Source organism: Tupaia chinensis, unplaced genomic scaffold, assembly GCF_000334495.1.
Source record: "Tupaia chinensis unplaced genomic scaffold, TupChi_1.0 Scaffold000407_4, whole genome shotgun sequence".
NCBI lineage: Eukaryota > Metazoa > Chordata > Mammalia > Scandentia > Tupaiidae > Tupaia > Tupaia belangeri.
In genome coordinates, this window is record NW_006159912.1 from 3,499,399 (window position 1) to 3,517,336 (window position 17,938).

The 17,938-nt window shown below is 40.6% G+C and overlaps 1 protein-coding gene across 1 annotated transcript in view; it reads left to right on the forward strand.

The window, feature by feature from the left end:
* ACACA (acetyl-CoA carboxylase alpha) overlaps positions 1 to 17,938 on the forward strand; it is a 335,657-nt gene that overhangs the window by 65,303 nt on the left and 252,416 nt on the right. Inside the window, exons 2-3 of the mRNA XM_006154441.3 lie at positions 9,533 to 9,579; positions 13,036 to 13,288. Coding sequence (XP_006154503.1) covers positions 9,533 to 9,579; positions 13,036 to 13,288 — 300 coding nt within the window. The remainder of the gene's footprint in view (positions 1 to 9,532; positions 9,580 to 13,035; positions 13,289 to 17,938) is intronic.

The following is a 17,938-nucleotide window of genomic DNA, read 5'->3' on the forward strand; positions in this document are numbered from 1 at the left end:
TTTTTTTTTTTTTTTTTTTTTTGCCATAGGGCGTGTGCGCTTGTCAGACAGAGAGAGACAGAGAGACAGAAAGCAAGAAATCACGCCTCGGGGGGATGGCCATGCCGCAATCCCTTCTCCTCCATTCTCCTCTTGGGATCTTGGGCACACACGCACATGCGCCTGGCGTGAGTTTTAAGCCACGAGGTCCAGGACGCAAACTGAGGTTGACTACATGGGAGTCCAGCGACATAGCCATTACGCTAACTGTTGGTCCTACCACAATCCCTTCTCTATCCCTTGTCCTCCACTCTCATCCTGGGATTCTGGGCATGCACACTCACATACCCAGCATGAGTGTCAAGCCATCAGATCTGGGATTTGAACTGTGATCAACCACGTGAGAGTCCAACACCTTAACCACTTTGCAACCTGCTGGCCATAAACTTTTTTCTCCTGGGAAGCTTGTATTTAGGATCTTATATTCATTCAGTTTCTGATATTTCAGTGATGTGCTTTGGTGTTTTTATTCTTTTTCATGGTAGCACTTGGTGGATGTTTTAGTCTTATGTTGCTAACGACTGAATTCAGTTTATAAAGAATAGTTTATTTAGCTCATGGGTTTGGAGGTCTGAGATCACGGGGTCATGTCCAGTGAGGGTCTTCCTGTTGGTGAGTCCTGATGTGGCACAGGGTATCCCATGGTGATAGGGCACGAGCTGTATGTGTCTATGTGTTTGTGTCCATGTCAGCTCTGGTCTCTTTTTTTTGTTTTTCAAAATTAATTAATTATTTAATTTTACTTGTTATCATGATTATTTTTATCATTTTATTTAACTTTATATCCATTTATTTATTTATTTCAATTTGACCAGAGAGGGACAGAGAGCGAGACAGACAGACAGACAGACAGACAGACAGATAGAGAAAGTGAGAAAAGAAGCCATCAGGTCCGGGACCTGAAGCATGGTTGACCATGTAGGAGTCCACTGCTCTTAACCAACACACCACCTGCCAACTTTACTTATTATTTTAATTCACCAGAGAGAGACAGAAAGAGAAAGTGAGAAAGCAAGCTGCCAGGTCCAGGATTCAAACCACAGTCAATCATGTGGAATGTCCAGTGCTTTAACCACCATAACACCTGCTGGCCCCTCTTTCCTTTTTATAAAGTTAACAGTATTCAGTCATGGGGGCCTTACCCCTGATGCCTTTATGAAATCCTTATCACTTTCTAAGGGCCCCATCTTTCAACACTACAGTTGGATTAAGTGTCCATTCTTAGTACCTTCACAAGATGATCAAATTCTATTATTATTATTATTATTATTATTATTATTTCCAGAGGGTGCACATGCTCACCAGAGGGTGAGGAAATTATACGCCAGTGGGATGTGGCCATGCCACAATCCTTTCTTCTCCATTTCTCTTTCCTGTCAAAATTTTAGGCATGCATGCACACGTGCCTGGTGTGTTTTTCAAGCTACTGGGGCACAGATTCAAACTGCAGTTGCCCATGTGGGATCCAGCTCCCTTAATCACTAGGCTGTGGGTCTGGGTCACAGTCAAATTTTGACACATTTTGGAGGGCATAGCAGTGGACCACTTACTGATTTATTGATTGTGGGGTTGGGGGGAGAGGGAGAGAAGTATTTTGACAGGGTCTCATCAAGCGTGATCTTGCCCCAGCCTTCCAATAAGGTGCACACTACCATGCCCAGCCTGTTTAGATTGGTCCAGGAACTGAACCCAGGCCTCCCATATGGCCTTGAACTTGGGTACTGGGACCCTATTGCTTGTGCCACTGTTGAGCCAGCAGTGTGTCTTTTTTTCTTAATTATCTAATTATTTAAACTTATTTATTATTATTATTTTAATTTGCAATAGGACATGTGTGCTCACCAGAGAGAGAGATGAGAGAGAGAGAGAGAAAGAGAAAGCAAGCCACTAGGTCTGGGACTCAAACTGCAGTTGGCTGTGTTGGAGTCCAGCACTTTAAACACCATGCCATCTGTTGGCCCCACAGCGTGTCTTTTTAAATCTGGCCGTCATGACCTTTAATCCTGGGAATTTTTATTGAATTATTACATTAGTTGTATTATGCCCTCTATTTTGTTCTGTTCTCACTTTTGAGACCTTCTGTTATTCATATATTGAATCTTTAGAATAGGTTCTTTAATTTTTTTTTTTTTAAATCTTTTTCTCTCTTGCTGTTCATTTCTTTGACTTTTATTCGGATTTAGGACAGTTTTTCTTTTATCTTTCAACTGAGTTTTCATTGATGTAATTTATTTTTTACCTTTTAAGAATTCTTTCATTTCTTTCTTTTTTTTTTTTTAAAGTTTATCATTTGTAATTTTGGATTTTTATTTATTTATTCATCTGTTTATTTCAATTTGACCAGAGAGGGACAGAGAGAGAGAGAGAGAGAGAGAGAGAGAGCGAGCAAGCTGCCAGGTCCAGGACTTGAACCACTGTCGGCCATGTGGGAATCTAGCGCCCTTAACTACCACGCCAGTCACTGACTCCTCTTTCTTTTTTTTTTTAAAGAATTATTTATTGGGACCAGCAGTTAGCGTAATGGCTATGTCACTGAACTCCCATGTGTGGTTCGAGTCCCAGACCCAGTGGCTTAAACTCACGCCGGGCGTGTGTGTGTGCGTGCCCAAGATCCTGAGAGGAGAATGGAGAAGGGATTGCGGCATGGCCATCCACCCTGGGGGATGATTTCTCACTTTCTGTCTCTCTGTCTCTCTCTGTCTTTCTGGTGAGCGCATGTGCCCTATAGCACAAACCTCTCCAAAAAAAAAAGAATTACTTATTTAATTTTATTTGTTCATTTATTTATTTTAATTTGACCAGAGAGAGAGAAAGTGAGAAAACAAGCTACCAGGTCCAGGACTTGATCTGTGGTTGACCGTGTGGAAATAAATGTCCAGCGCCTTAACCACCATATCACCTACTGGTCCCTCTTTCTTGTTTCTTAAATGTTTCTTTAAGAAAAGTCTCATTTGTGTTTCATGTATGTAATACCTTCTCTTAGCTCTTTCTGGATAATAATGATAGTCTTTCAGACCTTAGACTTTTTTTAGATAGTAATTTGAGACTTTCAGAAAAGTTGCCAAGATAGTACATAGAGTTCTTACATATCTTGACCAAACTTCACTAAATGTTAATACCTTCTTTTTTTCTTTTTAGTTTTATTATAAAGTGAATGTGCTAATAGGAAAGGGATAGAGAGAAGAGATAGAGAAAAAGCGAGAGAGAGAAAATGAGAAATCAACTCCTAGGGGGAATTTGCCATGTTGCAATCCCTTCTCCTTCATTCTCTTCTCAGGATTTTGGGCACACATGCACACGTCTGGTATGTTTTTCAAGCTGCCTGGCTGAGACTCTAACCAGAGTCAGGCATGTGGGATCTAGCCATCTCTACCACCACAACACGGGCTCACCCATGTTTTTATTTATTTAAAAAATTTTGCCAGATGGCTCATGTGCTTTCTGGAGAGGGGCAGAAAAGTGAGAAGCACCCCTCATGGGCAATGGTCATGCCACAACCCCTTCTCCTTTGTTTCTCCATCCTTTGGAATTTAGGGTACTCATACACATACCTGTTTTCTTTTTCTTTTTTTAGAGAGAGATTTTTGCTATAGGGTGTGTGCAATCTCTGGAGAGACAGAGAAAGTGAGAGATCACCCCCACCCCCGTGGGGAATGGCCACACTGCAGTCCCTTCTCCATTCTCTTGTTGGGATTTTGGGCATGCACACATGCACATGCACACATCCAGTATGTTTCAAGCCTGTGGGTCAGGACTTCAGTGAGGTTGGCCATGTGGAGTTCAGTGCCTTAACCACACTATGTCACCTGCTAGCCCCACCTGGCGTATTTCTCAAGCCTCTGTGTCTAGGCCTTGAACTGCATAGTTGTCTGTGGGATCTGGCTCCTTCACCCACCAGGCCACAGAGCTGGTGTAGTAGTCTGCTTATACTTAAGAGGGTAGATTGAAAAGCTGATTAGAGATTATTATGAAAATGTGAGAGGGGCTTTCGACTGTGGGGTGATCTGGCTGGCGACTTAACTAGGGAACTTCAGTGTTACTTTAGGTTTTTTTCTTTCTTGGGCTGGCCAGATTATGTAAAGAAGGATCCTCCAGTCTCCCTCCTGGGAGGGGGAATGCTTAGGGAAAAATGACTGGGAAGTCATACTCAATATGTTTACTTAATTTATTCTTTTTCTTCCTTTTATTAATTTGCCAGAGAGTGCATATGCTTGTAGAAAAAGATGGAGGGGAGAGAGAGGGAAAGTGAGACAGCATCCCTGTGGGGAATGGTCATGCTATAATCATTTCTTTTTTTTTTTTTGAGAGATTTTTGCCGTAGGGCGCGTGCACTCACCAGAGCGAGAGAGACAGAAAGTGAGAAATCAACCCCCCACCCGGGGGGGATGGTCACACCACAATCCCTTCTCCTCTATTCTCCTCTCAGGATCTTGGGCATGCACACACCTGGTGTGAGTTTAAGCCGCCGCGTCTGGGACTTGAACCGCGGTCGACTACATGGGAGTCCAGCAACACAACCATTATGCTAACTGCTGATCCCCGATGCTATAGTCATTTCTCCATTTCCTCCTTTTGGGATTTTGGACATTCATGCACTCTCATCTGATATGTTTCTCAAGTCACTGGGTCCTGGACTTGAACTTTGCAGTTGTCCGTGTGGGATCCAACTGCTTTATCCACCATGCTGGCTCAATTTGTTCACTTTTAGTATGGTACCTGCCATTTACTATCTCCTAAAAATCCTCTAAAAATCTTCTGTTTTATACTTTCCAGAGAATAAGCCTTCAATCTTTATCATGATGGCATACCTGGCTTTGCCAGTTGGTAGGAAAATTTAGTAATCTAAAGTGTTTTTTTTTTAAATAATTATTTATTTTATTATTTATTTATTTATTCATCCATTGATTTTATAATTTGACCAGAGAGAGACAGAGGGTGAGAGAGAGAGAAGTGAGAGAGCAAGTCACCAGGTCCAGGACTCGAACCGCGGTCGGCCATGTGGGAGTGTCCAGCGCCTTAACCACCACGCCACCTGCTGGTCCCTAGTAATCTAAAGTTTTGAAGCAGAATTTCAACTAATCTTATTTATTTTATTAATTTTGCTTATTTATTTTAAAGAATTGTTTTATTTAACTTTATTTCATTTTTACTTATTTTAATTTGATAAGAGAGGGACAGAGTGAGACAGAGAGAGAGAAAAAGTGAGAAAGCAAACCATCAGGTTCAGGACTCGAACTGTAGTCGGTCGGCCATGTGGGCGTCCAGTGCCCCCAACCACCACGCCACCTGCTAGTCCCATATTTATTTATTTATTTTTGAGAGATTTTTGCTACAGGGCATGTGTGCTTGCTGGACAGACAGAGACAGAGAGAAAGCAAAAAATCACTCCCCAAGGGAGATGGCCATGTCGTAATCCCTTCTCCTCCATTCTCTTGGGTTCTTGGGCATGCATGCACATGCTCCTGGCATGAGTTTTAAGCCACCATGTCTGGGACTTGAACTGCAGTCAGCCATGTGAAAGTCCAGCACCTTAACCATTATGCCACCTGCTGGCCAATCCTTTTTATTTTAGGTAGCTCTATCTTTCACTTCCACTTTCTGAACATTTGGGAGAATTCTATGCTATAATTGTATTGATTTAAATTTTTTTAAAAAGTTTTTCTTGGAACCAGCACATGGTGTAATGATTACATTGCTGGACTCCCACATAGTCGACTATGGTTCGATTCTTGGACCTGGTGGCATAAAACTCACACTAGTGTGTGTGTGTGCCCAAAATCCCAAGAGAAGAATAGGAGGGAAAAGATTGTGGCATGGCCATCCCCCTGTGGGTGTGTGTGTGTGTGTGATTTCTTGCTTTCTGTCTTTGTGTCTCTCTCTGTGTCTCCAGCAAGTGCATATGCCCTATAGTAAAATCTCTCTTAAAAAAACAAAAGTTTTTCTTTCAGTATAGAGAGATGAAGAGAAACACATTGGCACCCTCAATAGGATCTTATCATACCACAGTTACCTTCTCCCAGTTCTCAAGTTTGTTAGGATTTTGGGCATGCATGCATGGTGTGTTTCAGCTTGACTTGGGATCAGAATGTGCAATTAGCCGTGTGGCCTTCAGCACTGCAGATCTGTGTGCTACTGCCTGTGCCACCAAGGCTGGGCCCTAACTGTAAATTTACCACAGATGGGTTATGATTCAGGTTTCTTGGGTTTGCTTAGCCATTTATTGTTCTGTCTCTTTTCCAAGAAAATTGTCTTGCTGTTGTCGCCCTTGATTTTTTTTTTTTTTTGGGGGGGTCTTTTTATGACTTAAAATAAGCTGCTTTTGTTTTAGTGGGCTTTCAGGTGAGAGTAAAAGTACATGTGTCTGGCCCACCATCTTTATTCAGAAATTTGGCAAGACTTCTTTAAAGATTTCTTGAAAGATGTATAAGTTTGTACCAGCTTAATCCTCCAAAGATATCCTATATCCTGAACTGGGATAAAAGTGGAATAGGACAATTAAGTTAAATTAAATCTTCCAATAATGGAAAAGTAGAAAAGGACAGTTAAATCACACTCTACCCTAAAGAAATACTCTCCCGGTTTAAGAAAAAAAACAGTCTTTTTCTTTTTTTTTGAGGAAATAACCTTAAACTCTGTTAACAATTTGAACCCAGTATTTCTTCTGTCATCATTTTCTACCATCTGGGTCTTTAATCAGAATCTCCTCTTACATGGAATGCTCCTTCCTCTCCTTCCTTGCTTATCTTCCAGTTCGTTGACTGTAATGTCTTCTCTCTCCAGGAAATCCTCCTTGGCCCCTCTCGTCACCATTACCATCTCCAATTTTGGGAAAAATACCCTTTATTCTTTTGTGTTTCTGCACCCAGCAGTTATTTTTCTACTGTAATTGTATACTTGTCTATAGCAACTAGGCCAATACACAGCACCTTTCTCACTGTTTGGAACACAAATGCTTGTTATTTTAATTTTTATTATTTATTTTTGAGTTTTTTTTTTTTTTTTTTAATAGATTTTTACTATAGGGTGCATGTGCCACTGGAGAGACAGAGAGACAGAAAGTGAGAAATCATCCCGAGGGGGAATGGCCACACCACAATCTCTTTTCCTTCACTCTTTTCTTGGGATCTTGGGCATGCACACACATGTGCCTCGCATGAGTTTTAAGTTGTTGAGTCTGGGACTCGAACTGTGGTTGACTACCTGGGAGTCCAGCCATGTAACCATTATGTTATCTGGTGGTCCTCACTGGTCTGATTTTTAGGTTGGTCCAGAAGCTGAACTCAGACTTCTCATGCAGCCCTAACTTCAAGCAGTGGTAACTTACTACATACATGTGCCATTGTGGCTGGGCCAATGTTTTAATTTTTTATTTTCTTTACTATTAGAACAATATTGGTTGTAGGACCAGTAGATGGCGTAATGGCTATGTTGCTGGACTCCCATGTAGTTGACCAGTGTTTGAGTCCCAGACCCAGTGGCTTAAACTCACACTGGGCGCATGTGTGTGCGTGCCCAAGATCCCGAGAAGAGAATGGAGGAGAAGGGATTGTGGTGTGGCCATCTCCCCTGGGGGGGTGATTTCTTGCTTTCTGCTCCTCTGTCTCTCTCTGTCTGTCTGGCAAGTGCACACGCCCTATGACAAAAGCCTCTAAAACAAAAACAAAAACAAACAAAAAAATAAAACAACCCAATATTGGTCATAATACAGCAAATTAATTGATTTAACGTTTTTGCTGGGTGATGATCCACAGTTTGAAAAACACTAGTCTCGTACATGATAGTTTATAAACTGTACTCCTTTCATATACTATATCTTTACAGCAGTCCTGTGAGATACATAATGAGCTTATTTTTATTTCATAGATGAGGAGCCTCAGAGATGTTAAGTGACTCGTTCACATTTCCACTGCCAGTACTTGGCAGCATCAGACTTTGAGCCTGGGTCTGAGGTTTTGATTCCAGCTTCACCACATCTTTGGTTATATGGTCCAAACTACTTTCTTTTTCTTCTTCTTACTCGCTGTGTTTACCATGCTTGTAGGGAATACTAGCTCAGACTACATAATTGAGTAAATCCTAATTTCCCAATTAGTATATCTACACTGTGTGAATTTTTGTCTCATCATTTGAGGATCCTCTCTTAGGAGTGCTGGATTTTTCTATCAGTGTAATAGGATCTTTGCTTTTGTTTTCTTCTCTGCCCTTGACCAGTGGTTCTCAAGTCTTGATTTGCATCAATTGTCAATCAACTGAGGAACTAAAAATTCACATCCCTGGGTCTCCAACTGGAGTTCTGATTCAGTATATCAGGGGTGGAGTTTATATACGTGTATTTTTAGGGGGGGGGGAAGGAGAGGTTTTTACTATAGGGTGTCTGCACTTGCCAGAAAGGCAGAGAGACAGAAAGAGAGAAATCACCTCCTGGGGGGATGGCTGTGCCGCAATCCCTTCTCCTCCATTCTCCTCTCAGGATCTTGGGCACGCATGCACACGCGCCCGGTGTGAGTTTAAGCCACCAGGTCCGGGACTTGAACCGGAGTCGATTACGTGGGAGTCCAGCAATGTAGCCATTACGCCATCTGCTGGTTCCTCTAAATGTATTTTTTTTTTTTTTTTTTCCTATAAGTTTATTTTTTTTTTTTTTTTTGGAGAGGTTTTTGCTATAGAGCGCGTGCACTCGCCAGACAAAGACAGACAGAGAGACAGAAAGTGAGAAATCACCACCCAGGGGGGATGGCCACGCCACAATCCCTTCTCCTCCGTTCTCCTCCGTTCTCCTCTCGGGATCTTGGGCACGCACGCACACGTGTCTGGCATGAGTTTTAAGCCACCGGGTCCGGGACTCAAACCGCGGTCGACTACATGGGAGTCCAGCGACATAGCCATTACGCTAACTGCTGGTCCCCCATAAGTGTATTTTTAAAAAGCTTCATAGGTGTTATTCATGGTCAAAGTTGAGAATTTCTATCTTACATACATTTAAATTGTTAGCTTTGAAGGAAACTCAGGGTTTGAGAGTAGCTAGACTCTTTGGTCCCTTATAGGTTAGGGACTTAGTTTATGAGAACTTTGTGTTCTCCCTGGCTCCCAACCTTTGTGGGTAGGTATAACCACTTGGAAATATAATTCTCAACAACTGAGTTGTAGAGGGACTCTATTCTTCCTGCTGCCTTCTTTTTGGTGAAATATTGGAAATGAAAGGTTGGAATATATACAATTGGAAAAGCCACCTTGTGAAATGGACTATTTTGTTTAGTATTTTCATAAATAATAAAGTTCTCTGAATGTGTAATGCTTTCGATTTGCAGAATTGAACAACTAATAAGCTACTGAACTTTATGATTCAAGTTAAGTAATAGATTTGATCAGAAAAAGTGATACTTTGAGTATTATCAATTTTGTGCTATGCCAAACAAAACAAGAATTGATGAAAATCTGTGTTTTTTTAAAAATAGAGGAAAAATACTTCAAATCTCTCTCTTTTTCTCTTTAGTTCTTTTTGGAGGTGGATATCTGCTCAGACAGTAAGAATTATAAGAGGTCAGTTACAAATAATACTCCTTTATATGATAAAAATTTTGTGCATGTGCTAAAATGTTAAACTGTAGACTCTTTATTTTTGTTAAGAGTTACCTTCCACAAAAGAATATAGACATACCTAGGGTGAATAACCTGAAGTGAACAAAGAGTCTGACAATGGTAGTGTTCTACTGTCCTCTCTATTTAATTCAGAACTAGAATCAATGGAAATGGGACAGATTGTGGAGTAGCTTCTAGAGTATCTGGATAGCCACTCAGTGATTTTCCAGACATGACCTTTCTTTTCTGGTGCTTTGTAGACCAGGAATACCATTCAAGACGGTTGCTACACAAGATCTTCAGCTGTTAGCACTGAGCTGCTTCCAATCTATGAAAGCCTTTAGAGAAGGCTGCCTTCATGTTCTTTTTAGCTAGAAAATAAAAACTTGAAATTGGCCTCATTATTTATTAGCCTGGGGACCATGTTTGTTAACTTTTCCTTTTTCTTATCCATAGAATCCAAGAATTGTTCGTTTCTCATGGATTTTATTTTTTGTGTGTGGTCATCTAAGTACAGACTACAGGCTTGAATCTGTACCTTAGTGCCTCATTTTTCTTGTGAAGAAGGCAGCAATTAGGTTCTGTGTTAGTTGAGATGGGATTTTTTTCTTTTTTAGATCTACTTTTTTTTTTTTTTAACTTGACTGTTCATTGCTTGTACATGTGCCCTGTATGAATTTTAACCAGCTGGGTCTGGGACTTGAACTGTGGTCTACTACATGGAAGTCCAGTGATGTAATCATTATACCATTATACCATCTGCTGGTCCCATGATTCGAGTTTTTTAAGGCTTCTAGAATGAACTTCTTCATATAATTAGAAACATTTTATTTTAAAGAATTATTTATTTTAATTCCATTTGTTATTATTATTATTTTAATTTGACTAGAGACACACACACACACACACACACACACACATACACACACACACAGAGAGAGAGAGAGAGAGAGAGAGAGAAAGGGAAAGTGAGAAAGCTAGTGGACAGGAGGTCTGGGACTTGAACCATGGTCAGCTATGTGGGAGTTCAGTTTACCCACCATGCCATCTGCCGGCCCCTTTGTTTTTTTAAGAAACCTAATAATTTAAGGAAGAAATGTACCATAAATTTAGATGTCAAATTGTCTATCCTGTTGTATACTTTTATATTTTATTCCTCTTTATTTATTTATTTAGGTTTTTGCCATAGTGAATGTGTGCTTGTTGGAGAGACAGTGAGAGGTAAAGTTAGAAATCACTCCCCGGGGGGAAATTACACCAAACATGTGTGCACGTGTGCCTCAGTCCCTTCTCCATTTTCCTCCTGAGATTTTTGGCCTGTGCACACATGTGCCAGTGTGAATTTCAGCTGCCAGATCCAAGACTTGAACTGTGATTGGCCATGTGGGAATCAGTACCTTAACCACTGTGCCACCTGCTGGCTGCAATTCCCATTTTTTAAAAAAAGTTTATTAATTTCTTTTATGAGTGGCAGAGACAGAGAGAGAGATAGCACCTTAGACAGGGTCTTCATACTACAATCCATCCTTAGCTTCATCCAGTCTCGGATCATGGGCACATGTGCACCTGGCACATACAGAAAAGACTCTGGATGCAAACCCAGAACCCTCCCATGTGGGTCAGCCTTGCAGAGTTGTGCTATCATGTGGTACCTCCCTCCCCACACACACTTTTTTTTTTTTTTTTTTTTTTTATAGGGTGTGTGCACTCTCCAGAGAGAGATAGTGAGAGGGAAAGTGAGAGATCACTCCCCAGAAAGCATGGCCATGCTGCAGTCCCTTCTCTCTCATCCTTCTCTCTGGATTTTGGGTATTATGCACACTTGCTTGGTGTGATTTTTTCAAGTAGCCTGGTTTGAGGCTCATCCCAACTCCCCACAGTCAGCTTTGTGAGATCCAGCTGCCTTAATCTCCACACCTCCTGCTAACTCTCATCTGGCCCTTTGATTTTAGTGTTTTCTTTTTCTTTCTTTCTTTTTATTTCTTTATTGATTTATTTTTTGCTAGAGGGTACACGTGCTTGCCAGAGAGAGAGGGAAAGGAGAAAGCACTCCTCCCATGGGGAATGGTCATGCCACAATCCTTTTTCTTCCATTTCTCCCTCTTTTTGCAATTTTGGACCTATGCACACACATGCCTGGTGTGTTTCTCAAGTGCTGGGTACAGGACTCAAACCATGGGGTCAGCCATGTGGGATCTTGCTACCTTAAGCACTACACCATAGAGCTAGCCCCTTGATTCTAGTTTTAAAAACAAAACTTACCAGGGCCAGCAGGTGACATAATATAATGGTTGGAGCATGGTCAACCATGGTTCAAGTCTCAGACCCAGTGGCTTGGAAATCATGCCAGCGTGTGTTTGTGACCAAAATCCTGAGAAGAGACTGAATGGAGAAGGGATTGCTACATGGCCATACCCTCTAGGGATTGATTTCTCACTTTCTTCTCTCTGTCTCTGTCTGTTGAATGCAGCACATATCCTATAGCAAAAATCTTAAAAAAAAAAAAAAATAGAAAAAGAAAAAAACATTTGGAGTTTCCTTTAAAGATATGCACTTATGTAAAATTTATAGCCCTACAGTGTATAGTGTTTGGAATCAGATAATCATTAAGTAATTTACTGCTTTTTTTCCCCCCTTCAAGTTCATTAATTTCTTCCATGAGGGAGAGGAACAAGCACCTCCAATCTTAGCTAGCCCAATCATGGACACATACTTACATGCTTGGTGCATTCAAAGAGGTCCCGGAGCACAAACCCAGGTCCTTGCAGATCTGTTGCCTTACCACTGCACCTCGTAAATGCAAGGTTTCAAATGACCACTCTCTCCAAACCCTTACCACTCATCTTCCCAATACTAACAACTGAAATTTGTAACATCACAGCATGCAGCTTTCACCTACTACAAAGGTTTATCCATTGATCATAATAATCTCTTGGATATCACTAAATTTATAGAGAGACTGACATAGATTTTTGAAGATTTCTTTGGGGAAAAGGGAACTGATTTTAATTTTTAGGTTTAATTACCATGATTCCATTTTCCTCCCTTGTATAAAACAAACGTTCTGGAAGAGATTAGCCAAAGAAGCTGGTTCTTTTTTTTTTTTAGAATTATTTTATTTAACTTTACTTATTTATTTGTTTATTTTTAATTTGATCAGAGAGGGACAGGGTGAGAGCGAGAGAGTGAAAGAGAGAGAGAGAAAGTGAGAAAGCAAGCCGCCAGGTCAACCGTTGGCCATGTGGGAGTCCAGCATCCTTAACCACCACATAACCTGCTGGCCCCCAAGAAGCTGGTTCTTAAACTCTGCCTTGCTTACAAGTATCAGCTATGGCTTATTAGGTATACTCTCTTGCTGTCCTCAGATATAGGGTGTTATCCATAATCAGCTTTACTCACTTTTTATTTTTTCCATAGCCATTAGGACCCGTTTCAAAGGAATAATGGATGAACCATCTTCCCTGGCCAAACCTCTGGAACTGAACCAGCATTCCCGATTCATAATTGGTTCCGTGTCTGAAGACAATTCAGAAGATGAGATCAGCAATCTCGTGAAGCTGGACCTGTTGGAAGAGAAGGAGGGCTCTTTGTCACCAGCGTCTGTCAGCTCAGATACGCTCTCTGATTTGGGGATCTCTAGCCTACAAGATGGCTTGGCCTTACACATTAGGTAAGAGAGAGAAGTTTAATGGTTTACCTTTTTAACCTGTATTAGTTTCACTGATTATGTTCTGAAAAGAGCAAGATTAGTTTAGCCAAAATTGTTTTACATATTCTATGTCACTGGACTCAAAGGTTTGATGAGTAAATAGGAAATGATGTTTTTTTTGCAGGTTTTGGAAGTGTATTTCCTAAAGGTTCTCCTCCAACTTTTTCCTGTCCTTACATAGTAAGTCTTTCAGTGAGACCTAGTGAGTAAGAGTTAGGTTGAAGAATTTCTATCTATTACTTTGACTAATATTGTTGTTGCTGTCTAGGTGATTGATAGGAATTCTACAGGAGTTGGGTACATTTGTAGTAATCTTTCTTTGAACTGCTTTATTGCGTCAGGAAGTTCTATTTTGTTTCTAGCAGGGCCAGTCCTTAATAAAGGGTTGTGATGTGTGCAAGGGGTTGTTATAAAGGTCTCCTTTCCCCCTAAAAATATAATTCTCTATAATTGAGAATGTCAGTAAGTAATAACACTGGATTATTCTTATTTATTGATGTTTGAATATACAACCAGCCTGTGAGATAGTAACCTGTGGTCATTTGCTTTGGAATTCTTGGTTTAAAGGGTCAGTAGTTTTTGATTGTTGCTGTTCATCAGAATTTCAAGAAATTTTGATTCATTTGGTATTGGTTTAGCTTGGAACTAGGGCTCTCTCTCTCTTTCTCTCTCTCTCTTTTTTTTTTTTTTAAAGATATCTAGGTGATTTTAATGTACAGCCTGGGTTGAGATTACATGTCTAGCCTACATAAACATAAGTTAGGGTGGCTATTGCTGCTGTTATTATCTTGGTGTTCTGTTATTAATGGATCATAAAATAATTCAACTCCTTTTTATACACTCAAGATACTGTCTCTAGAGTAAAATCCTATACTGAGTCTGGCTGGATGTGACTATTCTGTCTTCTTCCTACAGCTTGGGGTCCTGGCTTTTGAAAGATGTGTATGTTAGTGGTCATCCCATTTAGGTATGTAGAGGTTGAAAAAAAAAAAGATTAAATAAAGCATGTTTATGCTTTACTTCACGGGTCCTAGAACTACAATGAATCAGTGAGGCATTTAGCTTAATGCTTTTTGTTTTAATACATGAGCAAATTGAGGCCTGATGAGATTTGTTTAGGATTGAATAGCCAAAAAACTAGAATTCAGATTCAGGAGTCCCAATTCCATTTCAATAACTTTTCTACTGTACTTTCCTGATTATACAAGTTCTTAATTATATACCTAGTTCAGACAAAGTTGGTTTTATACAATTAATGAACAAAGTAGTATATCTTTGTTTTTTTTTTTTTTTTTTGAGAGATTTTTGTTATAGGGCACGTGCGCTCGCCAGACAGAGAGAGACATAGAGACAGAAAGCAAGAAATCACCCCCCAGGGGGGATGGTCATGCCGCAATCTCTTCTCCTCTCGGGATCTTGGGCACGCATGCACACGCGCCTGGCGTGAGTTTTAAGCCACCGGGTCCAGGACGCGAACCGTGGTCGACTACATGGGAGTCCAGCGACATAGCCATTACGCTAACTGCTGGTTCCCCAAAGTAGTATATCTAATCTCTGGGCTAAAAAGAGGAATAGAGGCAGTATTTAGTGGCTGGCAAAAGAGGTTAGGTCTAGATCTTTATTGTAAACATTTTTCATTACTTTATGGTTCACTAAATGGTTGACTTTAAGGTTAATACTGGTGGTGGTATCTTCCCTTGTGGTCACTTTGAATGGGTGAGAGTTGTAACTGGTGGGACTACTTGTATTTAGAGGTCAAAAGGGCATAGATAAACTTTTTGCAGTGTGATAATCTCATACAACCAAAAATTGTCCTTCTCAACTGTCTTAGTATCCTTGTTGAGAAAGACTGGGTTAATTCTAAATCTTAAAGCCACACAGCACCTTGAGAAATTTGTCCAGTTTAAGCCCATGTGAAAAACATAATATCCATTTGTTGACTTAAGAAAGTGTGCTTTTGCCAATGGTAAAATAGATGCCATTATAAGGAACTCAACTGATGATATTATAAGACAGTTCATCGTTGCCAAGTCATTGCCAAAGTTGATGGCTCTTATGTAGAGACTGTGTGGTCAGTGGCATGAGTGCCTGAGAGTTTTGCATGTCTCAGTGTTGCAAAACTCATGCCCTTAGCTCGTGGAGGAGCCATGGATTAAAGAGTGATCAGCAGACTGGCAAGGAGATGGTGCCAGTTTCCAGTTCTCTTCTCAGCTAGCCAATGTTCAAAATAGAACAAAGGTTCTTCATTGATTCATTCCTTTAGTCATGTGGGGTGTCCTTGGGAATAATTTTAATAAAGTCAAAATCATTGGTAATAGAAAGACTTCTGTTCTGACATCTGCCATTAATTAGGTGTGTGGTCATAGACAATTCATGTTATTTCCTTGTATTCATTTTCCTCATCTGTGACTATGAAGGCATTGATTCAAATATTCCTTTTCACTTTTTTTTGAGAGGTTTTCGCTATAGGGCGCGTGCGCTCGCCAGACAGAGAGAGACATAGAGAAAGAAAGCGAGAAATCACCCCCCAGGGGGATGGTCACGCCACAATCCCTTCTCCTCCATTCTCCTCTTGGGATCTTGGGCACGCATGCACACGCGCTCGGCGTGAGTTTTAAGCCACCGGGTCTGGGGCGCGAACTACGGTTGACTACGTGGGAGTCCAGCGACATAGTCATTACGCTAACTGTTGGTTCCCCCTTTTCACTTTTTGAACTCGACGTTAAATATGAGGGTACTCCAAAAAGTTTTTTAAAAAAGGAATTAAAGTACAAGTTTGTTTTGGTGCAAAACATTTTTTTAAAATAATACACATTTTCCATGAAATTTTGATGCCATCTCCTCTTGGGTTTAGGATCTGCTCCTAGAATGAATAACTAATCTATCACAAGTGATAGATTGATAAGAGGGCAGGTATTGAACATTCCCAGGAGATGTCAACTAGAGGTCATTTGAAAACAAGTGAAGTAATTGCCATAATATAAGATAAAAGTGTGCTTCTTTCTCTCAATTTTAGGACCTGATTTTATTGCTAAATGAGGACTCTGATGGCTTAATGGATGGGGCAGGAATAGAAAATATACTTTTCCAGGGAAGAGATGATTTACATTGTGATTTTCTTGAAAGTATCTTCTGTGGGGAATAATGCTACAATCCCTTCTCTTTTTTTTTTTTTTTTTTTTGGGGAGGTTTTCACTATAGGGCGTGTGTGCTCGCCAGACAGACAGAGAGAGACATAGAGACAGAAAGCGAGAAATCACCCCCAGGGGGGATGGTCACGCCACAATTCCTTCTCCTCCATTCTCCTCTCGGGATCTTGGGCACACACACACATGTGCCCAGCGTGAGTTTTAAGCCACTGGGTCCTGTACTTGAACCGTGGTCGACTACATGGGAGTCCAGCGACATAGCCGTTACGCTAACTGCTGGTCCCTGAATGTTTGACATGTTTCTTAAGCCACATGGTCCAGGACCTGAACCACTCAGTTGGCCATGTGAGATCTACTATGGCCACGGGTTGGCTAGATATAGTGTATTTTCTAGAACTACTATGCCATGGGTTGGCTAGATAGTGTATTTTCTAGAGTCTAATGAAAGACTGGATTGCTCACATTCTGAGCTTTATGACCTAAACATTTTAAAATAATGCTCTAAGAAAGTAGTTATAGCTTGGTGAAAATATACAGACTTCATTGTAAGCAACTGTTTTGGTCTTTTTAGATAAAATCAGCTAGGGACTGATATCAGCCAATTTATTTCTGAAAATCATTAATACTTTATTGAATATTTAAGAAGAAAGGCTGTTAAAAACTGAATTTGGGGATAGTAGATGGCATAGAGGTTAAGGTAGCTGGATCCCACATGGCCAATTGTGCTGTATAAGTCCTGGACCTGGTGGCTTAAATATCACGCCAGGTGTGTGTGTGTGCTCAGAAGTCTTAAGAGTAGAATGGAGAAGGGATTACTGCTTGGCTATCTCCCCAGGGATGCGCCACCCATTGCTCAACCTCTTGAGCACATGTCCCATATAGCAAAATAAAACTAAACCAAACAAAAATACCTGAATATGGATATCTATTTTGTTAACTAATATATGATTTAGTGGCACATAATAGAGCCATCTATCAATAGTAGTATGGATATTGACAGTTTCTCTGCTTCTAATGGGATGTCACTTGAGGTCAGATTATTCTGCTTACCTATAGTGCAACCCATGCTATTAACTAAAGAGGATTGTAATACATTTTGTAACTATCAGTAGTATGCTAAATTCCTGCTTATAGTCCAGTTGGAAACAGATATGCCCACATTTGTGTGGTTTCTTGTTTTTTTCCCTTTTTAAGTTTTTTTTAAGTTTGCTACAGGACATGTATGCTTGCTGAAGAGAGAGAGAGAAAGTAAGAAATCAACCCCACCCCCCACCTCCCACCCCCTACCCTTTTCTCCTCCATTCTCCTCTAGGAATTTTGGGCATGAATGCACACTCACCCAGGGTGTTTCTCAAGCTGCTGGGTCAAGGGTATGAACTGCACAGTCAGCCACGTGGTTAATCTTAACTTAATCAATACACCACCAGCTGGCCCTGTGTAGTTTGGTTTATTTAAATTTATT